This window comes from Boleophthalmus pectinirostris, unplaced genomic scaffold, assembly GCF_026225935.1.
Source record: "Boleophthalmus pectinirostris isolate CB_2022bp ecotype Guang Dong unplaced genomic scaffold, ASM2622593v1 HiC_scaffold_18, whole genome shotgun sequence".
Taxonomy (NCBI): Eukaryota; Metazoa; Chordata; class Actinopteri; order Gobiiformes; family Gobiidae; genus Boleophthalmus; species Boleophthalmus pectinirostris.
Window position 1 is genome coordinate 22,970,908 of NW_026571133.1, and position 24,522 is coordinate 22,995,429.

The 24,522-nt window shown below is 40.0% G+C and overlaps 1 protein-coding gene across 2 annotated transcripts; it reads left to right on the forward strand.

Annotated features, from left to right (window-relative positions):
* The first annotated feature begins 329 nt into the window (after positions 1–329).
* Positions 330–23,806, forward strand: myo5b (myosin VB). Of its 2 annotated transcripts, none has more exons than XM_020926173.2 (39): positions 330–451; positions 6,096–6,206; positions 6,276–6,447; positions 6,517–6,661; positions 7,310–7,466; positions 7,561–7,704; positions 7,793–7,874; positions 7,964–8,071; positions 8,174–8,283; positions 8,649–8,914; positions 8,991–9,072; positions 9,154–9,294; positions 9,517–9,639; positions 10,298–10,381; positions 13,774–13,908; positions 13,989–14,086; positions 14,891–14,977; positions 15,359–15,470; positions 15,663–15,874; positions 15,953–16,109; positions 16,209–16,448; positions 16,524–16,760; positions 17,636–17,729; positions 18,149–18,285; positions 18,371–18,490; positions 18,563–18,697; positions 18,812–18,877; positions 18,983–19,222; positions 19,304–19,398; positions 19,807–20,005; positions 20,094–20,187; positions 20,256–20,399; positions 20,480–20,631; positions 20,708–20,797; positions 20,873–21,023; positions 21,270–21,564; positions 21,987–22,161; positions 22,239–22,319; positions 22,457–23,806. In XM_020926173.2, exons 1-39 carry the CDS (start codon positions 422–424, stop codon positions 22,607–22,609), a joined length of 5,454 nt encoding a protein of 1,817 aa, XP_020781832.1. In that variant the 5' UTR covers positions 330–421; the 3' UTR covers positions 22,610–23,806. The 2 variants fall into 2 exon arrangements, with proteins under 2 accessions (XP_020781832.1, XP_055009754.1); XM_055153779.1 differs by lacking the exon at positions 330–451 and adding an exon at positions 1,472–1,883.
* Positions 23,807–24,522: the final 716 nt, after the last annotated feature.

The following is a 24,522-nucleotide window of genomic DNA, read 5'->3' on the forward strand; positions in this document are numbered from 1 at the left end:
TTTTTGTGGTGCTCTGAGAGACTATGAGAAAATGTTGGCCAATAGGTGCTATAATGGGAGTTGTAAGCATTACATCACATCAACATTCAAAAGAGAAAAATGAGCAACCTACTACAGACGTCTAAGTAAAGACGGTGTTTAGTGTCACTAAGGTCGAGTATTTTTAAACCTATTTAGTTGTAACAAAGACAATGTCTATCATGGGTGGATCAACATCAATTTCACAGGCAGGTTAACTCATTCCAACTCAAGGAGTGGTTTGGGAGTGGACTCAGTCACTGATGTAAGAATAATGGTTTTAACTCAGACAAGTTTGAGGTATGTTAACACACTCCACACCAAACTGAATATGGCATAAGACTGAAACATGCTCCGGACTTATCTTGGATAAACTACATAAAGCGTCCACTTATACAAAAAGATGGCAACCAACTACTATCCATATTCAAAGGTAAAGGCTTTTTGTAAATCATGTACCTGGTATTGAGTTATGTTATTGGTTAAATTCTTAAGTTGTAACCATTATCCCTACCATAAATTCTATAAAATAAGACAAAATTATAAGTGGATTACTATTCAAGTGTACATGAGGCTCTATAGCTATACAGCTTTACAAAGTAAAGTAGGGTGACTATGGCTTAATGAGTGAGTGCCAGTGAGTTAAGTATTTTCTAGCTCCAACAACCAAATAACTGGCACTTTAAAAATACTTAATGTCTACAAAAATATTTAATGATAGATGGTTTCATAATAGTATTAACAAATTTAATATTAAATGTAAACAGAAAACCAGGCAGTAATAGCACGTTCTACTTTAAATGTATTGCCCATCTTCATGTGGTGAAATTAGGGGAAATGGGCTTAATGACACTGAAGTGGCATCACTCTTCTGCCTATAAGGTGTTTACAATAAGGCAAAACTGTGGCATTATGAGCTGTTTCAACTGTTTTGATAGGTCAGGTGATGAATATGCGTGAGGCGATCACTTATTTAGGCACTGTGGTACCAAAAATGTAAATATGATTTAAAACAAAAAGACTGAAATAAGGTTTCTGTGATGTGTTGAGCAACAAATAGCATTTACAGTATGGAATATATATATATATATATATATATATATATATAATATATATATATATATATATATATATATATATATATATATATATATATATATTTATATATATATATATATATATATATATAATATATATATATATATACACACACATCTATATATATATACACATCTATATATATACATATATATAGATGATAGAAACAAGCAACAATATTATGTGTTTTTTATTTGTTTGTATCATTTCACCTTTATTTTAGATTATTTTTATTTTTGGCCTTTCCCCTTCATGTTTGATGTTAGTTATTTATTGTTGAGCCTGTCTCCTGGCTCTGCTCGCTGCAGTTCTCTCTCAGGCCAGTTGGAGCGCGTGTGTGCAGGACAAACCTGGCCGTGCCCCAGGAAGCCACACTTCACCGGGCTCTGGATAATAGCCCTGTCAGGAAGTGGGATACTTTTATATTTCACATTTGGAAACACATTCCTGGGATATTAAGCACTTTTTTCAAGTTTTCCTTTCCTTTGGGCTTACCTGCGCAAAAAAAAATAATAATAATAACAACGACGTCTCCTAATAATCGGAAAACACCTGCCGCCACCAGGAAAAGGGGCACAGAGAGAGAGATCTGACAAACTCCTCCGGACGGACACCTGTTCTTGTGGTGGACAACTTATTATACACCATGTAAAAGGCGTGATCACACTGAAAATATGATGCGGTCTGCCACAGTTCTGTAGTTTTTATTTTCATTAAAGAGGGACATATCCTACCAGGGCATGTCTGTCCACGAGTTGTACACAAAGGTGAGTAGAGACCCACAGCTGTGCCTACACTTTGGATACATTTTCCTTTAACCCAAAATAATATTGTTTTAATTGTCCATGGATTTCATAGAGAGAGGGAAAGAGAGGGGCTGTTGATCATTGTTAGTTCACGCTAATCCTTTGGGATAGTCAGTGGTTGGGATATGTTTTAAATCTTATTAATCAATCAATATGAATTAGACTCATATATGTATATTTGAGTTTATTTGGAACATACTACCTATCAAATACAGTGATCCTTCAGAGTGATTCACCTGTTCCCTACTGGCCAGGTGACGTAGTCTTTCTCTGCCAGACTGTAACAAGAGCTCTCTAAGCATTTTAAACTTCAGTAAATATAAATATTTAATCAAGTAAGAAGTGTAGTAGTGGTGTGGTGATTACTGAGGTTTGTCACACTATAAATCTGGCACCAGTTTATCTACCTACACTTTGAATCAGATTTATTTTTCTTTATGACCAGGTCAGAATCAGCTAGTAGTTAATTTTTGAATATGTAAGCCAGCATGCCCTTTTACCGTTCACTCTTTTCTGGTGATAAAACCATTGAGCCAGATTTATGTGGTGTGTGTTTGAAGGACATTGTCCTGCCATTGCCTCTTGAATTAAGCCTTAATAATGTTGTTGTCAAAAGGTATTAATAAAACTTGGCAGTTTGTTTTGACACTAGCCAAATGGTAGTAGAATTGCTGCTTGGGTATCTCATCATATAGTTGTTTTTTTTTGTTTTTTTTTACCATCACAACAGTCACAATAGGAATATGCAAAAGTCTTTCCAAAATGAGACACTTAAGTCTGCCACACCATTTGGGATCTTCCAGTATTTCATTTGTAACCACAAGCAAAGGAAAAGTATACACCAAAACTTTAGGCTTAATCAGCTGTGAGCAAAAAAAATTGCGCCAAGCCTTACATACCTACTAGCCAGGTCATATTGAGGAAGTAGCCTATAGTTTAAATGCCAAACCAGAAAATCTATGTGTGTTTAATAGCCCTAAGTGTACAGTGGTAGTTCAGGCAAAATTATATATGAGAGAAATATTTGAACAGTTTTTATGGTATGTATATGTACTGTGTATTTGTTAGAGGTGAGAGATGTACCGGAAAACGGTATTGCTATTATTTTAGAGTTATGGAAAATCATAATTAGGTATATTCATGGTCTACAGTAAAAACAAATTGAAAAGGCTTCAAAAAGCTGATGAAAAAAAAAAAAGAGCAAAAACTTTAAGTGTAGAACAGTCCATTCATAGTATTATCTGAATACTGTTACTAAGATAATGCAAACAAAAAAGAAGTGTGCTCATTTTTTCCAGTATCACTCAGCCCTGATTTGTGGTGTGGTGTTCGTTTTCATAGTCTGCCTAATCTACCAATGCAAAATGTTTCCATAAATTCAATTGATTATATGTGAAACTCTAATACATTGTCATTTATTTGCTAATTTAAAAATTCACATATGGCCGAGCAATTAATCAAATTTGAATCGACCTTCAATCAGTTCTTATTGTTAATGCTCATCTTTTTAATTAAGAGGTCTAGAGCCAGTCTGTCAGAAAAGCTTGTGGTTTAGAGCAGAATTAGGAGTTAGAAATTTGAATGTTTAGTGTTAAATTATAAAAAGATTAAAAATGTATTGCTCAGGAAAGGAATAGTGATCAATAATTCAACAGCAATATGGTTATGTCAGTGCATGTTTACAGTTGAAGCCTTCTATAATCCAGAAGACACAAAAGTGGACTTGGATGCAGTAAGTAGGGCCACCTGCTGCCTGCTACCACCAAATAATCCCCTGCATCTCCATCTGCTTATATAGAGTCAGTCTGAGCCTGTTTGGTCCAAGGTGTTGGCATGTGTTAGAGATGCACTTTTGTCTGTGTTGTTTTCTTTGCCGTTGATCATGAAGTTAAAATGACATCATGTTTTGAACATGTCACTAGACTGAGACAGACTTTGTGTTTAGGATTAGCCTGAGCCTCTCTGTGCTGGTCAAGGCTGTCAGTTCTTTGTCTTGTTCTTTACTGGATACATATTGATTATTTGTGGTTCATATGCTAGTGCAAAAAATATACAGCCTCATGATTATGTGATTATGATACAAAAAAGTTCAGTAATTAGAGTTTTAGCAGCCTATTGTAAACATTGAGTGAACCTGATTTTAATGGTTATACACTATCCAATATCTGTCCATAACCGTTTTCACTTTGTACTGCAAAGATAAGACTCTAATCTAACACCATGTTACATTTGCACAATGCCACGATTATTCTTATTGTGGATTTCAAATATCAATAGAAATGTTGTTTTTTTGTGATAGTGCAGCTGTAATCTGAGCTGCAACAAACATGGTCTGTCTATTGTTGGGAGGTGCTGCTGCTGTGTTCATGTAGGACCCATAGAGGTCTCAGAGGACACATCACATCGAGCACACTGGCTATAGGCTGTGGGAAAATAGCTTTGAAAAGTGATTACTCATTTGAATATTGGATTTAAGTGTGTGTATTTACAAGCATGTTTTTAATGCCACATCACTTAAAAACATAAGAGGTGTTATTTTTAGTGGTCAGAAGACCAGTCTGCCTATCCCTCTTCAAGGGTTTCTCTGACGGAGCTGGTGTAAAACAGTGAGACAGATCAAAGTTCCTGGAGAGGCCGTACTTCCTGTGTGTTGACACACCCAGTTTTGGCCTGTGTCAGAGCCCACTGTGCACACACATGAGGGGGTGGGGCCTTGTTGTGAGGTGAACTCAACACCTGACCGAAGCAGCTTACTGTGTTTTTAGTGAGGAGCAAAGAGGACACTCGAGACAAATGATACAGTTTCTCCTTGTAACTGGCAGACTCACTGAAAAAGCACATCTTTCAAATTTCTACTTGTGTTTAGCAACTACCTGTAGTGTTACTACAAAACAACAGACATGATCCACAAATGAACATTTAATACATGAAACAAGCTGTTATTTGAGAGAGATTCACAGTTTCTAAGTAGCACCAATTCACCGGCACTGGTTTCATACTAAACCTGTTGTACCTGTTGTGCTCCCTGATCTGGACCAGGCAGGTTCCTGCTGATCTGGAGTTTGTGTTACTGCCATTAAGACAACTGTGGGCAAGAAAACACTCAGTTCAAATTGGTGTAATATTTGCACAATGTAGATATAAAAAACATTTTTTCATAAATTTAGGTCAAATTTGAGCTGTTTAGCATTTGGCCTTGTCATAATTTTGCTTTCCCTCAAAAGCACATAACATCAAACTTAAAACTCACAAAACTGATTTGAGTACACTCTGTGGTGACGGCCTTTCAGTTTGTCCTATTTTCAGCCTGATTGTGTTTCCTGAGATGCTCTATATTAAGCCATATGCAGCCATTGAACCGCTCATAGTAGTGTCCCAGATAAACACACAAGAGCCGTGGGGACCCCCATTGATGCAGTTTTCCATTCATTGACAGAAATGCCTGGTATTTTTATGTACAAACTCGTTCCACGATGATATTAAGTAGAACTTAGTGCTCTGCTGTAACCTCTCATGAACACAACAGGCGTATGCCCAACCCTCACAGACAAAGTCCAGTTTCTGTATTACATCAGGTCTGCCTTTGTGCCTGCTAACGTCACAGCTAAACCACATCACTATCAGTGTGTCCAGTGTATTTATTCTCTCATTAATTCATCCTCCTATGTGTGTTTGGGCTTCACTGGAGCTGCACGCAGAACAATTCATTCCAAAGATGCAGTTTAGCTCACCCAACTCAAGCATGTGTTTTGCAGGTGGGAGAGGTATATTATTTACATTTTTGAGCAACTTACAATCATATTGTGCTCATTAATATTTCAGTTAGAACTTTGTTACGCAAGTACAGACATAAATGCAAATTTAGCATGTCTTAGGTTGTCCACATTCGTGTCATGTGACTTCCGGTATTTCCCATCTAAGGTGAACAGTGAGTATGTGTGCTATGACTACTATGCAAATGATTCGAGGTCCAATGAAGCCAATTTGCATGAATTCAACACAAGGCACTGACATTACGTCAGTACTTTTATACTTAGCTCAGAGATTGAAAAAAAAAAATCTGTTTTGTGGGTGTTCACATAACATAACAATAAAAGAAACCACCTCTGTGCCATCATTACCTGAGGGTGATGTTTTCAGTGCCTAATTGTATCTTATATTTGCTTGCTGCAGTATACTCGGGTATGGATCCCAGACCCAGACGAGGTGTGGAAGGCCGCAGAGATCACAAAAGACTTCAAAGAAGGAGACACCATTCTGCACCTCAAACTAGAGGATGAAACGGTCTGACCACAAGATTTACTGTTTAGATTATCAGTTCATGCTGATATTTTGTTGCTCTGTCTTTCTTAGCCACTGGAGTATGCTGTTAATCCCCCCAAAACCCCCCTCCCGTTCCTGCGTAACCCAGACATCCTGGTCGGAGAGAATGACCTCACGGCTCTCAGCTACCTGCATGAGCCGGCAGTCCTGCACAACCTGCGAGTGCGCTTCCTTGAGTCCAACCACATCTACACGTACTGTGGTAAGTGTGTAATTACAAAATTACCTTTATTACCCAAAATGAATCCTAAAACATTTTTATCGTTTACAGGAATTGTGCTTGTTGCTATAAACCCGTATGAGCAGCTTCACATTTATGGAGAGGAGGTCATCGATGCCTATAGTGGCCAAAACATGGGCGACATGGACCCACATATATTTGCAGTAGCTGAAGAGGCATACAAGCAAATGGCCAGGTTGAAACAACAGATTTTTAAACTATATCATGTTATAATTACCCTAAATTTATGTCAAGTATGGCCAAATATGTTAAAAATAATTCACTTGTTTTACTGATACTAACCACTTTTGAAAGTGACTGTTATTTGGGATGTAGGTTGATAATTGCCATGCTCATGTCCTCACCATGACACAAGCACATCCCTCTTCTCTTTATAACAGTTGGAAACGGTTAATCAGCCAAACTCTAATTACAGTGCAGCCTACGCATCACAACTCAGCTTGGAGTCATAGATGAGATCAGAACATTGTAGAAGGCCTATAGCTCAATACTGAATCTGAATATTTCTTTTTTTTTTTCCCCAACTTTTTTTTTATTGAATTGAATGGAGAACAGAAAGGAAAAAAAGTGAAATAATAATACTAGCAATAAGAATGTGGATATTTCTTTCAAAAAGTAAAAAAAGTAAAAGTAAATCCCTATTATCATCAGATGTAGAATGTAGAATGTGAACGCAACCCATGCACTAAGCCTAATATGCACATTTAGTTTCCTTATTTTGCCATGCAGTGTTCCTCTTGTTTAAATATTGAACATGAAGTAATATGTGATTTGACCTCAATGATTGTACTAAACACTATCTTCCTCTTGTGTACATTTACAGAGATGAGAGGAACCAGTCCATTATAGTGAGTGGTGAGTCTGGAGCTGGAAAAACTGTCTCTGCTAAGTACGCCATGAGGTACTTTGCCACTGTTGGGGGGTCGGCCAGTGACACAAATGTTGAGGAGAAAGTGATGGCTTCCAGTCCAATCATGGAGGTGAGAATTCAAATCTATAGTTAAATAATACATAAATATAAACATAAACTAATGTGTTATAAGAAGTAGCTCAGTTGTATGTTTTTAAATTCAGGCTATTGGAAATGCAAAAACGACTCGAAATGACAACAGCAGTCGTTTTGGAAAATACATTCAGATTGGTTTCAGCAAACATTACCATATAATTGGGGCTAATATGCGAACATATCTGCTTGAGAAGTCTCGAGTGGTCTTTCAGGTAAAAATATAATCATGAAAGTAAAACAAGCTAAAATGTGTGACAGGCCAGTTTTGTGATTTAGATTTCATTATATTTTGTGTTGTAGGCAGAGGATGAGAGAAATTACCACATTTTCTACCAGCTGTGTGCCTCCTCCAGTTTACCGGAATTCAAAGATCTAGGACTTGGTGAGTTTGCAGTTCAATATTATACAGTATTATTTTACCCATGTTTTTTCTGTTTTAAATTATTCAGCAAAATGATGTGTGTTCTTCAGGGAGTGCAGAAGACTTCACCTACACTTCATTAGGGGAAAATATTTTCATTGAAGGGGTTGATGATGCAGAAGATTTTAAAAAGACAAGAGAAGCATTTACACTATTGGGTAAAATTAACAATTCTTCTTAGTGTTAGGTGTAAATACATGGTTAATTGTTAATACATATATTGCTTGTATTAAACACACACTGACCTTGTTTTTTCACAGGTGTAAAAGAGAGCTCTCAAAGTGGTATTTTTAAAATTATGGCATCAATCCTGCATCTAGGAAATATTGAGATCTGCTCAGAGAGGGACGGTGACTCCTGTCGCATCTTGGTACATTTTAATTTTATAGCTGCACTATGGAGCTTTTCTAATTGAGGGTCTGCCTTCTGCTTGTTTCCATGCATCCATGTAGCATAGCAGATTTTAATATTGTACAAAAATACCTTGAAATGCACACATCTCTTGAGTGGGGTTGCTTGTTTCTCTACAGCTGTGACATGTAGCTTGTGCTGTTGGCACTGCCTACTTGTCTTCATGGAGATATTAGCTTACCTCAATACTATGAAACATTCTTGGCCCAGCAATAACATCTACAAGCAGAAGGCATTGCCTTCACCACAAAACAATGCCCCTTAAAGTACAATTGCTACGTTATAATTTTACCCACATTTGTGTTGATGGTGTTTCTTTTCCAGAAAGATGACCCGCACCTGAAACATTTCTGCAGACTTCTCGGGGTGGAGCAGCAGCAGATGGAGCACTGGCTCTGTCACCGGAAGTTGGTCACAGCGTCAGAGACGTACGTGAAGACCATGTCCTTGAAACAGGCTGTCAATGCCCGGGATGCCCTGTCGAAACACATCTATGCACGCATGTTCGACTGGATCGTGGAGCATATCAACAAATCCCTGCAGACATCCTCTAAACAGCACTCCTTCATCGGTGTCCTGGACATTTATGGGTGTGTACAAAAGTGTATTATGAACCAATTTGTGATCACATGAAGCTTATGACTATTCCTATATATTCCCTGACAGCTTTGAAACATTTGAAGTGAACAGTTTCGAGCAGTTCTGCATCAATTATGCCAATGAAAAACTCCAACAACAATTCAACTCAGTAAGTATAAAATTTAAGTCAGGAATGAGTTTTAAGTGAGTTGAAAATTAAAGCATACTTAATAATTTTGTGTCCCTGTAGCACGTGTTCAAGTTGGAGCAGGAGGAGTACATGAAGGAGCTGATCCCTTGGACGTTGATAGATTTTTATGATAACCAGCCTTGCATTGATCTGATTGAAGCAAAACTGGGTATCTTGGATCTGCTGGATGAAGAATGCAAAGTAGGGGGAATAACATATGTAACTTCATTGTATAGTTCCAGATAATCAACAATGACCTTGTTTACCTGCCATACATCATGATTGTTTAGTTGGTAGATTTATTTTCACATCTTCCATCCACTTTGAAGTCACTAGCAGTAATCTTTAGGGTTTGTATTTGCATTTCTCAATGCTCTTAACCTGAATAAAAACAAAACATTTTGCTCTTTGTGTTTTCTTCAGGTGCCGAAGGGAACAGACCAAAATTGGGCTCAGAAGTTGTACAAACAACACAACAACAGTGCTCATTTTCAGAAACCACGCATGTCCAATATCTCCTTCATCATCATACACTTTGCCGACAAGGTGATAAAAATCCTCTTAAAGTGGTTTGGAACCAAATATTAATTGCTAACTAATTGGAATGTTAGTGATTATTTACATATGATAGTTTTAATAATGGTACTGATGATAGTTAAGATAATGGCCAGTAACATCCATATGATGCTAAAATGGTTGTTAAATGCAGTTACATATTTTGTTTTAAATTGTTAATTGCTGTGGCAACAGTCGTACAGTCGTATATCATTCTGAAACTCATACATTGGCTCCTTATAATTATAATTATAATTCAATTCAATATAATTTATTTACATATCCATCACACTATTTGACTGACACAAGCAGACTGACACTGTTCTTACATCATTGTATTAACTCATTCAATGCAGTCTTAGTTCAGTTCTCATGGCCTCGGGGGTTCATGCATTTTTCTGTATAAAGGAGTGTGTCCTGGTTAAATACAAAACCTCTGCTCCATAAATGGGTTTCATGTCATTATGTTATTGTATTATAGATTCACAACACTTAACTGTAGACAGCACTGTACTTTGATCTATAACAGATTATTTAGATTTAATGTAGATCTGTATATCCACTCTTTTATAATGGCTCAATCCATTTCACTTTACAGATGAAAATGTAATAAATGTATTGTTTTCAATTATGTTTTATCGGTTTCTAGGTTGAGTATCAGTGTGAGGGATTTCTGGAAAAAAACAGAGATACTGTCTATGAGGAGCAGATAAACATTCTCAAAGCCAGTGAGGTAAGACCACACTCCAAAAACAACATAACAATGCTATTTGTATTTTTCTTTAGTAAATATTTTACTTGTATGCTTGACTGTCAATGAAGTTTTTTTAAGATGAGATTATCAGCATTACACAGAGATCAAACAGAGGCTGTAATCACACTCTCACGCTCTCATTGCTTAATTATTATTGCTCAAAATAGGCTAAGGCTTACATGACCTTCTCCAGCTTAGTTTATTATCTGGTGTAACAGTAATGAAACTTAATGGGGATGTCAAAGTACAAGTGGCCTCTGTTAAGACATATGGGTCATCTTAATCTGAGTTATGTCTACCACATCTTCTTTGTACCTAATATTATCCATCCAACCATCCATTTTCTTCCACTTACTCGGGGCCGGGTCGCGGGGGCAGCAGTCTAAGCAGGGACTCCCAGACTTCCTTCACCCCAGACATGTCCTCCAGCTCCTCCGGGGGAAGACCTAGGCATTCCCAGGCCAGCTGAGAGACATAGTCCCTCCAGCATGTCCTCCCGGTGGGACATGCCCGGAACACCTCCCGAGGGAGGCTCTACTCCGAGCTCCTCCTGTGTGACTGAGCTCCTCACCCTATCTCTAAGGGAGCGCCCAGCCACCCTGCGGAGGAAACTCATTTCAAGTGCTTGTATCCGCGATCTCGTCCTTTCGGTCATTACCCAGAGCTCATGACCATAGGTGAGAGTAAGAACGAAGACTGACCGGTAAATTGAGAGCTTCGCCTTTCGACTCAGCCCCCTCTTCAACACAACGGTCTGATACAGCAACCGCATTACTGCAGACGCTGCACCGATTCGTCTAGCAATCTTGCCTTGTTCTCCCCTCACTTGTGAACAAGAGCCCTAGATACTTGAACTCCTCCACTTCAGGCAAGGACTCTCCACCCACCTGGAGAGGACAAGCCACTTTTTTCCTGTCGAGAACCATTGCCATGGACTTGGAAGAGCTGATCCTCATCCCAGCTGCTTCACACTCGGCTGCAAATCGCCCCAGTGCACATTGCAGGTCCTGGTTTGATGGAGTCAACAAGACAACATCATCTGCGAACAGCAGAGATGAGATCCTGTGGTCCCCAAACCGGACCCCCTCCGGCCCCTGACTGCGCCTAGAAATTCTGTCCATAAATACAATGAACAGAACCGGTGACAAAGGGCAGCCCTGGCGGAGTCCAACATGCAACAGGAACAGGTCTGACTTACTGCCGGCAATGCGAACAAAGCTCCTGCTCCGGTCATACAGGGACCGGACAGCCCTTAGCAAAGGGCCCCGGACTCCATACTCCCAGAGCACCCCCCACAGGACACCACGAGGGACACGGTCAAATGCCTTCTCCAGATCCACAAAGCACATGTGGACTGGTTGGGCAAACTCCATGAACCCTCAAGCACCCGATGGAGAGTGTAGAGCTGGTCCAGTGTTCCACGGCCAGGACGAAAACCACACTGCTCCTCCTGGATCCGAGGTTTGACTATCGGCCGGATTCTCCTGTCCAGTACCCTGGCATAGACCTTATCGGGAAGGCTGAGAAGTGTGATTCCCCTGTAGTTGGAACACACCCTCTGGTCCCCCTTCTTATACAGAGGGACCACCACCCCGGTTTGCCAGTCCAAGGGTACCGTCCCCGATCGCCACGCGATGTTGAAGAGGCGTGTCAGCCAAGACATCCCCACAATATCCAGAGACTTAAGATACTCAGGATGGATCTCATCCACCCCTGGAGCCTTGCCACCAAGGAGCTTGCCAACCACTTCAGTAACTTCAGCCAGGATGATGGATGAGTCCACCTCCGAGTCCCCAGCCTCTGCTTCCTCCTCGGAAGACGTGACGGTGGCATTGAGGAGATCCTCAAAGTATTCCTTCCACCGCCGGACAACGTCCCCAGACGATGTCAACAGCTCTCCCCCCGCAATGTAAACAGTGTTGGTGAAGAACTGCTTCCCCCTCCTAAGATACCGGACGGTTTGCCAGAATCTCTTTGAAGCCATCTGATAGTCCTCCTCCATGGCCTCCTCGAACTCCTCCCAGCTCTGAGTTTTTGCCTCAGCAACCGCACGAGCTGCAGCACGCCTGTCCCACCGGTACCCATCAGCTGCCTCAGGAGTCCCACGAGCCAACAAGGCCCGATAGGACTCCTTCTTCAGCCTGACGGCATCGCTTACTTCCGGTGTCCACCACCAGGTTCGGGGATTGCTGCCGCAACAGGCACCACAGACTTTATGGCCACAGCTATGAGTGGCTGCATTGACAATAGAGCCCGAGAACGAATCCCACTTGGACTCCATGTCCCCAGCCTCCCCCAGAAACTGTGAGAAGCCCTCCCGGAGGTGCGAGTTGAAAGTCCCTCTGACAGAGGGCTCCGCCAGACGTTCCCAACAGACCCTCACTACACGCTTGGGCCTTCCAGGTTTTTCCGGCTTCCTCCTCTGTCAGCGAACCCAACTCACAACCAGGTGGTGATCAGTTGACTGCTCAGCACCCCTCTTCATCTGAGTGTCCAAGACACTCCAGCACACGGCAGCTGAGCTGTGGGGCAATGAGCAGGCCCACACCAGCCCGCTGCCGCTTCCCGCGGCCAGTGCCAGAGAAATAAAGAGTCCAGCCCCTCTCAAGGAGTTGGGTTCCAGAGCCCAAATTGTGCGTGGAGGTGAGGCCAACTATATCTAGTCGGTAACGCTCAACCTCCTGCACAAGATCAGGTTCCTTCCCCCCCAGCAAGGTGACATTCCATGTCCCCAGAGCTAGTCTCCATGTCCGGAGATCTGGTCGTTGAGGGCCCCGCCTTTGACTGCTGCCCAGATCTCTTCGCACCAGCCCCATATGGCTCCTCTCGCAGGTGGTGAGCCCACTTAAGGGTGGCCCCACATTGCTTGTTCGGGCTGTGCCCGGCCGGGTCCCATGGGGGAAGGCCACCAGACACTCGCCGTCGAGCACCCACCCCAGACCTGGCTCCAGGGTGGGGCCCTGGTAACTCCATTCTGGGTGACGAAACTGGCCTCCGTATGTCACTCATCATAAGGGGCTTCTGAACCTTTCTTCATCTGACCCATCCGCCAGGACCTGTTTGCCTTGGGTGACCCTACCAGGGGCATAAAGCCCCTGACAGCATAGCTCTTGGGATCATTCAGGCACTCAAACCCCTCCACCACGATAAGGTGACGGTTCAAGGAGTGAGTGCCTAATATTATTTCTATATATTTTGTCATGTTTAGGTTTCAAGATAAAGGCTACTTAATAAATTCAGGGTTAAATTACTACTTGGTTTTGTGCCTTTGCTGTTAAAATGATTTAGGCCAATTTCATATTACGTAAATGGGAGCAGGTTTGATCTGATCTAAAAATAGCTAAAATTATGTTGTTGTTTTTTTTATTTAGGTTCAGCTTGTGGCAGATTTATTCCATGACAAAGACGCCGCTCCTGTCTCGAAGTCATCCAGAGTGAATGTTCGAGCAGCAAAGACCGCCCCAAAAGCCCCCAACAGGGAACACAAGAAAACAGTTGGACACCAGGTCTGCCCTGTTCCAGGCTAACCCACATGTGTCCTTGCTCCTTGCTGTTGTACTAATATATTTGTTTTTTGTTTGTTTAGTTTCGTAGCTCGCTGCACCTCTTGATGGACACGCTCAATGCCACCACCCCTCATTATGTGCGCTGCATCAAACCCAATGACTTGAAAGAGGCATTCTCGTAAGTCCTTCTCTGTTTATGTCAAAAGCATATAGCATTTCAACACTGGTGGCACACAAGACAGTTGTTAGTTTTGTGGATATTTAAATATAACACACGTAGATCATTGTATTGCATTTAGTTCACCTAAAATCTCTTTACTTAAAGTTTTTTATATTTGTGAATGGCAGTTCCTAAACCGATCCCCATTAAAGCCCTTATTTTAAACAAAACATCTGTTCCTAAACTTAACTCTCATCTTAACCTTAACTGAGGAATCAATTTAATTAAATTAATCAATTAAAATTAGCATTGACCCTTAGGCTGACATTTTGGAGCAAGTACAGAGCTGTAGGTGCAGATGAGGTGTAGGAGAATATTCACATTTTCTGAGCACTCAGGCCTCAAGTGCAGGGCAATGCATGTAACTAAATATAACAAGTTTCTCTCATCATTCACTTACTCAGCGTTACAACATAGTTGAAAGCTCATAAATGTCTTTACTATTTTACCTAATTTGTCCCCTTATTTAATTTTAAAATTGGAAGGAATAAGAATATAGACTTGTGATGAGTGTGTAGTACTGAAATCTGAAGAGACATTTTATACAAAGGCCAGTCTGAAGTTGGTCAAGTTAAGTGATTGGTCAGAGTCACATGTTTTCTGAGGTCACAGTCAGTCACAGCTAGCATTACTAGCTGAATGCATTGTGAGTGTGTTGCGTGTGGGTGCGATGCCAAGAAAAAAGATAAGGTATGTGTCCACACTCACTGTTGTTGGTTGGTTTTAAAACTGTTACATTCCTATTTTTGTGTTATTGTCCAGGTTCGACTCACGGCGGGCTGTGCAGCAGCTCAGGGCGTGTGGAGTTTTGGAGACGATTCGCATTAGTGCTGCTGGATATCCCTCACGGTGAGTCGCCTGACAGCCCCATTCATGAGCTCTATGTATTTCAAGAGTAGAGAAATAAGATTTGATATTGACTGTTGTATACTTAGTTATTATAATATCTGATTTGAGAAAGCTTAACCAATTTTTTTTTTTTTTTACTTTTTTAAAGCTCTGTACATTTCAGTGATCCAATTTGTTCATCACTGTTAACTCCCCCAAGTCTCACAAGTTATTAAATTAGTATTAGATAAAGGGACATGAAAACATTTATTTAATTTGCTGTTGACAGTCAGAAAGTTTAGATGCTTTAAAAAGATGCACAGTAAATACAGAGTTTTAGTTGAAATATTAATTTGACACAACGCTTGCAGTTATATAATGTGGCTTTTTCTATATCAACAGATGGACATACCCAGATTTCTTCAGCAGATACAGAGTTCTGATGAAAAAGTCAGACTTGTCAGTAGCAGACAAAAAGGTGTCATGCAAAAACCTCCTTGAGACTTTAATAAAGGTAAATTACTGACACACACACACACACACACACATATAAAACTTAAGTGAAACTAAAAAGGTAAAAAACTTTGTACAGGCCCGTGAATATCATAATCCAATACAGTCCTATACAGAATTTTAAGCTCTTTCTTAGAAATGTTTTAGAAGACTTATTTCAAGTACTGTTAACATGTCAATTTTCTCTTGCCAGGAGCCTGACATGTTTCAGTTTGGTAAGAGTAAAATCTTCTTTCGTGCGGGACAAGTGGCTTATCTGGAGAAACTTAGAGCAGACAAGTTTCGCGCGGCATGTATCAAGATCCAGAAGACAGTGCGTGGGTGGCTCGGGCGAGTGCGGTACAGAAAGATCCGCAAATCTGCCATCCTCCTTCAGAGATTCGGGCGAGGATACTTGGCTCGACGGTAAGTTCATGGACAGAATACTTTTTTCATTAAAGTACTTCTATGATTCCACTCTTAACACACTCTTGTGTTGTTTAGATATGCAGAATACCTGCGCCTCACGCGTGCTGCCATCATCTGCCAGAAACGATATCGTATGGTCAGAGAGCGACGGGCGTTTTTGAGAGTGAGAAGGGCCGTGGTCACTATACAGGCCTACACAAGAGGCATGTACACGCGACGTATCTTCAGGGAGGTGTGTAAAAAGCTTTAATGACTTCTAAAGTTTAGCCATATTGTTGAGATTTTGTTAAATATAATTTGCTTGGCATTGACAACTTGCACTACTTTTCAGTTCATGTTGCACCACAAGGCAATGATTATCCAGAAACATGTCCGTGGCTGGCTGCAGAGAAAGAAATTCCGACGTGCGCGTAATGCTGCCATCATCATACAATGTGCTTTCAGGCGCGTACGCGCTAAACGACAACTTAAACATCTCAAGATCGACGCAAAGTCTGCTCAGCATCTGAAGAAGCTCAACACAGGAATGGAAAATAAAATTGTTCAACTACAGAGGAAAATGGATGAACAGGTAAAACATTTCTAAAAATGAGACAGGAGCTTTTAAAATTTTCATTAAAGTAATTTTGTCTTTCTTATATTTTAGAGTAAAGACTACAAACAGCAGAATGAGCAGCTTGTTATAGTCAATACATCTTTGGGCACAGAAGTTACCAAGCTACAGAAGGAGCTGGAGCAGATCAGAAGTCAAAAGAGCGACAGTGGTCAGGTGACCTCGCTACAAGATGAACTGGAGCGACTGAGGGCTGCTCTGCAGGAGGCCTATGCCCAGAGGAAGATGATGGAGGAGGAACACAGCACAGAAAAGATGGGGTTGGAGCAGGTGAGGGGGAATCTGATTTGAATGTTTTCACCTTACTCTGACTGCAATCTGTGCCCAGTTAAATCACACAACTAGAGATCTGAGTATGGGTGAGTGTGTACATCACACCTACATCAAATTTAGATTTGTCACTTTAACAACTCTTGAAAACTCAGATTATAGATGCACATGTAAACATAAGGAAAATTATGCAAAAATGGCAAAGACAAACATGAAAGAGAACATGTGTAGGCCTGTCACTATAACAAATTTTGAAGTGCGATATATTGCTGCAGAAAATATAGACAATACACAATACATGTTACTGACACAATAACCCAAGAGCACATTTATACCACAAAACTATTCTAAATGTGCAATATTGTTAAAAAATCATGAGCTGCAATAAATAAACAGCACAATGAAACACTTTACAGATGCAAACTAAAGTACTAATGAGTCATAGAAGATCATAGATTAATTCAACCTTTTATGCTTTAAATATTATTGTATTGCCAAAAAATAGCCACAAATTAGCCAATCCAAAAACTTTCATTTTGTCTTCTTATGTACATTAACTTCTTGGGTTCTTATTTTTTCATGATAAATACTGATCCCCAAAAAATATTGTTCCAGCTTTCATATATTTAATTATAAGTCGATATAGTATTTATGGTGACACACCTAAACATGTGAAAGACTGAAAGAGGTAGTAATTTTAAATCATTCATTATATGTTGTCTTCCAGTTGCAGTTACTCTAAAAATCTACTAATTAACTATCAGATATCATCAGATGTTTTCTTCTTGGGCAGCAATAGTTGTATCTGATTATTGGGTTATCTGATTTTGACTGCCCCTGTAAATGAACCCAATTGTTGTTTTGTCTGACTTTAGAGAGTTGTGGAGCTGGAGAAGGAAAATGCTATGTTAAAACGTGAAAAGGAAGATATGAACCAGAGAATTTTGCTGTACTCAAAGAGCACTGAAGGTGAGTATAGCTGGTTACTTAGGCTTGTACAGTGAAGGTTTGTCCTCCTGAACAAACGTTCCTCTGTTTTAAAGTATGGACTAAATCAGGTTTCTTGACAGTGGTCTTTTGTGTTTGTTTTTTCTGAAAACACTGATTTTGTGAGCACAGAGGAAATTATCAAGTTAATTTTTTTGTAAATATAGCTTAGACCTTAGTGTCAGACAGTAATTACCTGTCTATTTTAATTAATTAATTAATTAATTTTTTTATTTATTTATTTATTTATTTATTTTTAGTCTGATAAATTGTTTTATTTATTTTATATATTATAATTATTATATTATCATTGTGGTCATCAATATCTGTATTGGATAATGAGCAATACATTTTTTAAAATATATTTTTTTAAATTAATTACACATATTCTCTTTTTCCAGAGGGTCAAAATACCAGAGAAAGCGTGCTACAGTCTGAGCTTGATGCTGAGAGACAGCGATACCAGAATCTTGTGAAGGAGTATTCAAGACTGGAGCAGAGATATGACAACCTCAAAGAGGAGATGTCACTATCTAAGGTTTATTATCAACCATTTTAGCATTTGAACTGTGCACCTCTATAACATCATTATTTCTACTGCTAAATCTTTGCTTTTGTTTCAGTTTCAGCCAGGCCACAGAAGGAACCCGTCCAATCAGAGCAGCTTAGAGTCAGACAGTAATTATCCGTCTATTTCCACCTCAGAGGTTGGGGACACAGAGGATGCCATCCAACAAATGGAGGTAGGCTTTTAGTAATTAGATAATTATCATGGTGACAGATAAGGCAGAAGCTGACCTTGTGTGTCTGTGCAGGACATGGGAATAGAAAAAGCTGCAATGGACATCAGTCTCTTTATGAAGCTGCAGAAAAGAGTGCGAGAGCTGGAGCAGGAGAGGAAGAGACTTCAAACTCACATTGACAAGATGGAGGAACTTAACAAACGCAAGGTGAAAATACAGAATACTACAGAGCCACCTTTTTATATTTTTGTACTCTTCACTTTTGTTCTTATATTTTATGTAATGGTTATATTGTTGTGTTTTTTTTATTTCTGTCAAAAGGGCCCGGAGCCAAGAAGCCCAACAACTGAGCAGGAAAATGCTGATCTGGCCTATAATAATCTGAAGGTACAGTCCAGTATCACTTCTTCAGCTTTGTCCTCTTTAAAATAACACAACATTAATAACTATAATATTTTTTCCTCATCTTTGTTTTTTATCTTGCTGCTGCAGAGACAAGAGTTGGAGTCTGAGAACAAAAAACTGAAGAATGACCTGAATGAGCTGAGGAAGACCGTAGCAGAGAAGGCCTCACAAAACAACTCATCCAATGAGCTACAAGATGGCTACAATGTACTGCTCAGTCAGTTAAAGGCCGCCAACGAGGAACTGGATGCACGAAAGGAAGAAGTGCTCATTCTCCGCACACAGATCGTCAGCAATGCCCAGCAGCTGGAGAAGAACGGGCATATTGTACGTTTGTAGTTATAATGTTACCAAAGGTGCACAGTGGGAATAAATTAATTCAACAAAAAATGTTTTATTCTTTTACAGGAGTGCACTGAAATGCCTGAACTAAACAACAGTAAAGAGCCCATTGACAAAGAGGAGGCAATGAAAGCTTATCAGGGATTGTGTGAGTCTAAAAAGTAAGTGCACAAACTGATGCAGTAGTGATAGTACTTCGTAGTCGTAGTAATTCTAAGAGCTTCTTAATGCCTGTTTCTTGTGATTACACACTCATGAATCATTCTTAATTAATTTTATCTGGTGCTGCTGTTTTTCTTGCTTCTCTGCTGGGACTTCAGTAAAGCACAAGACTGGTGTTATTTGAATGAAGATGGGGAGCTCGGTTTGGCTTACCAGGGCCTAAAGCAAGTAGCAAGGTCTCTGCTGTTTGCCTGATGCTGTGTGCCGTCTTCTTTTCACTTTTCATTACAATTTCTATTGCACAAAATAGCAATTATATACAGAAACTAGTACTTTTATCCTGCATGTTATATTTCAATGTTGTGACCAAGTTTGGTACACCTGCCTTGTCTTATGTTCTCCATCAGACTCTTGGAGGCTCAGCTCCAGTCTCAGTCCAGGCAGCACAAAGATGAGCTGGAGGCGCTACACACTCAGATTGAATTGCTAAAGGATGACATTGAGAAGAAACAGGAAATGCTGAACTACACCATGTCTTTGTCCCCTGAGGCACAGGTGGAGTACAGCGTCCAACAAGAAATCACTCGTCTCACCAATGACAACCTGGTGAGGTCATCGCCCTGTCCCAGGACACTCCGCACTGAATAGACTGTAAGACACACCTTTCATTGTGTGGTCTCTCTTGTTGTTGTAGGATCTCAAAGAGCTTGTTGAAAAGTTGGAAAAGAACGAAAAGAAGCTGAAAAAGCAACTGAGGATCTACATGAAGAAAGTGCAGGAGCTTGAAGGTACGAGTGAGAGTGTGAAAATGTGATTTTGGACAACAGTTCACATTGCATGTCACTGTTTTGTACAGCATTGCAGGCAGCGGCTCAGGCTAGCAGAGCTAAACCTCAGCTGAGTCGACAGGTGACAGTGCAGCGTAAGGAGAAAGACTTTGAGGGGATGCTGGAGTACAGCAAAGATGACGAGGCTCTTCTAATCAAGTCTCTCATCACTGGTGAGTAACACTGTGAGTAATTTACCATTTAGTAAAAGAGCTTTTTTGCTTCAACTCTGGTGTTATATGCATATTTTCAGATATCAGACCAAGTGTTGTGTCAGCCACAGTTCCTTGTTTGCCTGCATATATTCTCTTCATGTGCATTCGACATGCAGATTACATTAATGATGACCAGAAAGTGGAGTCTCTGCTCACCTCAACTATTAATGCAATCAAGAAAGTCCTTAAGGTAAAGAGAAACAAGACTCTTGTTTATTTGTTATCATAATGTATTCTAGAATTTAACCATTGTGTATATACTGTAGAAAAACAATGATGATTTTGAAATGACATCCTTCTGGCTGGCCAACACAAGTCGCCTTCTCCATTGTCTGAAGCAGTACAGTGGTGATGAAGTAAGCTTAAGAAAGTTAAACTGGAACTAATGAGGTTTCAATCACACTTTTAATAATTTGTCTTTTGTCATCCAGGCTTTCATGACCCAGAATTCTCCAAAACAAAACGAGCACTGTTTGAAAAACTTTGACCTGGCCGAGTATAGACAGGTGCTAAGCGACCTCTCGATTCAGATCTACCAGCAGCTCGTCAAAGTGGCTGAGGGCATCATTCAACCTATGATCGGTAGGTTTATTATCACCATGTTTTACTGATCATTGTATGAAATACTAAAATATGAACTGTTAACCCTGCTCCACTAATAATACATTTTTTTGTAATTTATGGTTGAATTTTTTAAATTGATTGATTTATTAATTTAGTTAGTTTGTGGCTTTGAATATTATTGCATACGGTTTAATTTATTTTAATTTAATAATTTTTTCTGTAAGTTTTTTTTACTGATGTCATTACTGTCATTTTTCTATTCAGTGTCGGCCATGTTGGAAAGTGAAAGCATCCCGAGCCTGGCTGCTGTGAAGCCCACGGGATACAGGAACCGATCCTCAAGTATGGATAATGACGGGACTGGACCCAGTAGCTACACTCTGGACGCCCTGATCCGGCAGCTGGGCCAGTTCCACAGCATCATGGGGGATCACGGCCTGGACCCAGAGATTGTTGGGCAGGTGGTCCGACAGCTGTTCCACTGCATCAATGCCGTCACACTCAACAACCTGCTGCTGCGCAAAGACGTGTGCTCCTGGAGTACGGGCATGCAGCTCAGGTACTTGAAAATGGAGCTCCTAAGTGTGACATTATGGGGGGAAGGGGGCAGTTTCCCATTTATTATGGTAACGACTCAATGCATGCATTATTAAACCAGTGTTTAGGTCATCTAAAAACAAACTAACAATATGGTTCTAAACCACATATTTTCAGTCATGGTCCCTTTTCGGTGTGTTCAACAAAAAAAAGATGTTAGCTACTGCTAGCTTGTATCTTCAGTGTTATTTAAGAGAGACTTGTTTAACAGCATACATCAGCTCGAAATAACTTGAGCAGCAAAGCTTCAGACAGCAACGCCTCCTGTTAAAATCTGCCAAAATGTCATTATAGTGACTGGGGCTAGACCTGGACATAAAGAGGTGAAACGATCATTTAATAGTCCCACAGACAGACATAGTGCTCATGTTTTGATTTGTGTAGGTATAACACCAGTCAGATGGAGGAGTGGCTCAGAGCAAATAACTTGTACCAGAGTAAAGCTGCTGCCACGCTGGAGGCCATCATTCAGGCTGCTCAGTTACTGCAGGTCAAGAAGAAGACGTCCCAGGACGCAGAGGCTATCTGTTCTCTCTGCACTGCCCTCACCACACAACAGGTTCACGATGATAAACCATATAAAAAATTTGATTAAAACTAAGTTTCTAATATACTAACATCTTCTTATTTTCACAGATTGTAAAAATCTTGAACCTGTATACACCACTAAATGAGTTCGAAGAAAGAGTCACTGTGTCATTCATCCGTGACATCCAGGTAAGAGTCTATCAGTCTATTAAAGTTTGCACCACCATGTTACACAATGTATGAGAGTGCAGGACAGTGTAGGACAGTGTTACACAAAGTAGGACAGCAAGTTACACTTTTAACATGTGACGAACACCTATGTACAGAGTCGTCTACAGGAGAGGAATGACCCTCAGCAGCTCCTGGTGGACACCAAACACATTTTCCCAGTACTCTTCCCGTACACGCCCTCTGCTCTCAGCCTGGACTCTCTGCACATCCCTGCATCCCTTGGTTTGGACTTCATCAACCGAGTCTGACCCAAGCTGAACTGAAGTGGACACAACCGTAGATACAGAGAGAAAGTATGTCATATGCTCCTGTGGAGTGGACTAACAAGTTTACATCACTAGGTATGTTCAGTGCTGTTGAGTCTCCAGTGTAAAAGGTACAAGGTGGCCTAAACAAACAGTTGGACGCTATACCAGAAAGAAAGGGCAGGTGAAATGCATGGAAAGAAGGTTGATAATTGCTTCCGAAAAGTTTTTTTTTTTTTTTTTTTTTTTTTTTAAACCACAAATGAAAAAGAGACATATAGGAGAAAGAATAATGAATGAAAGCTGTATGTTTGATCAAGGCAGGTGTATGATGTAGTGATACGTTGTGGCCATTTATATGCAAAAACAAATCTAAGGCACATTTCCCAGTTTTCTTTGTTGTCTTGCCTTGTCCAAGAATAGTTATAATCTCTTTAAAATGCCAATTACATACATTTGTGACTTTTGCTTGATACAATGATACAAATCTGTTTGACTGCCTCTATGATAAAGTGCCCTCTGCTGGCATGTTTTAGAATTGCTGCCCAGTCCTAATGGTTTTCACCTCTCAGACATTGAATTCTGTGAGGACATGCACATGTACATGGTACTCGAATAACTTTATTTTCAGTAAAATAACAAAGCTAGATGTGTGTGGAATAGTGTTGCTGTACAGATGTCTTTTATAGAAATATTTAAACTACTTTATAAAATGCATGCCTGCATCCATCAGTAATGTAGTTTCTATAATTTAACACAGATTTTTCTGTCAGTTTTTGCAAAGAAGGTCTTTCAAAATGTTTGCATGTCATCAGAGGCAATACGGGTAATCTTAATAGTAATGTGATTAAATTAAGTACCTGTATATTTGCAAAAATGCTTTTTAAATAATTACTTATGTCATGCTGTCATCTCTGTACTAATACTTTGCTGTTCAGAAATCAAGGAATCTTTACAGCTGCCTTAAAATTGTGAAAATAAATCGGATGAGTACAGCCTCTACTTTATTGGTCGATTTGTAGATTGTTTATATTTTAATATTTTAACGTGCACTACGTAACTTTTGTGGTGGAGGGACCGACACCTGACAGTCTGGAATGTTACACAATATGACATAGTGCCTTTATTAATACAAGTGTTTTTCTTTCTTTTTCTTTGATTTTATTTTTTCAATAAAACAACCTGAATATCATGTTCTTACTGGGAGTACTGTCATCTCTCCAATATCTTACCTGTAATTTGGCCTTGTGGTGTCACCTGCTTGACTTTATGGCTATAGACATGCTAAATGCGATACTGTTGTAAATTCCAGACATAGCTATAACATTTCTATAGAGATAAGCAGGTTCTTTCACCAGAAAAATTATGTAGTGCACTTTTAAAAGAAAAATATCAATGCTTTTTTAAGGTATTTGAAAATCAAAACGTAAGAATAATTTTCAGTCATCTAGAAGTACGAGTGGTAGCCTCTGTTGGTGGTTTTCAGATTCATGCATGTGCCGATGTCATACTTCCAGATGGGGGGCAAGAGCCAGTGTTTCCTATTAATTACATTCTATTTTGCCATGAAATATCAGAAAGGTAAATTCACAAATATCAAACCTGATCATTTCTATTATTGACTAGACCCAAAACTATGCGAAATTACAACAAAAATCTGCAGCTGAACAATATAAATTTTAGGTGTCCCCCATCTGTATTAAATAATATTAACCTAGAACGGTGTGATATCATATGAAACTCAGCAGTATTTCCCATTACAGTGTGTAGTGTGAGCAGGTTTGGAGGGTGCTTCCCAGGGTGAGTGAGACAGAGCCGTTTGTGAGGCAGGCCGTGGTTTGTTCAGGTGGCAGGCGCTTTAGGACACTTCCACAAGGCCACAAACAGAAACTAATGCACTCCCTCTGTGCCATCTG

Excerpts from the sequence above, each read along its gene's own strand:
- myo5b (XM_020926173.2), top strand. The coding sequence starts at position 422 with ATGGCAACCAACTACTATCCATATTCAAAG. Across the intron at positions 6,207-6,275 it reads TCAAACTAGAGGATGAAACG|CCACTGGAGTATGCTGTTAA; the intron begins GTCTGACCACAA and ends TGTCTTTCTTAG. Across the intron at positions 19,223-19,303 it reads TGGAGAAGAACGGGCATATT|GAGTGCACTGAAATGCCTGA; the intron begins GTACGTTTGTAG and ends ATTCTTTTACAG.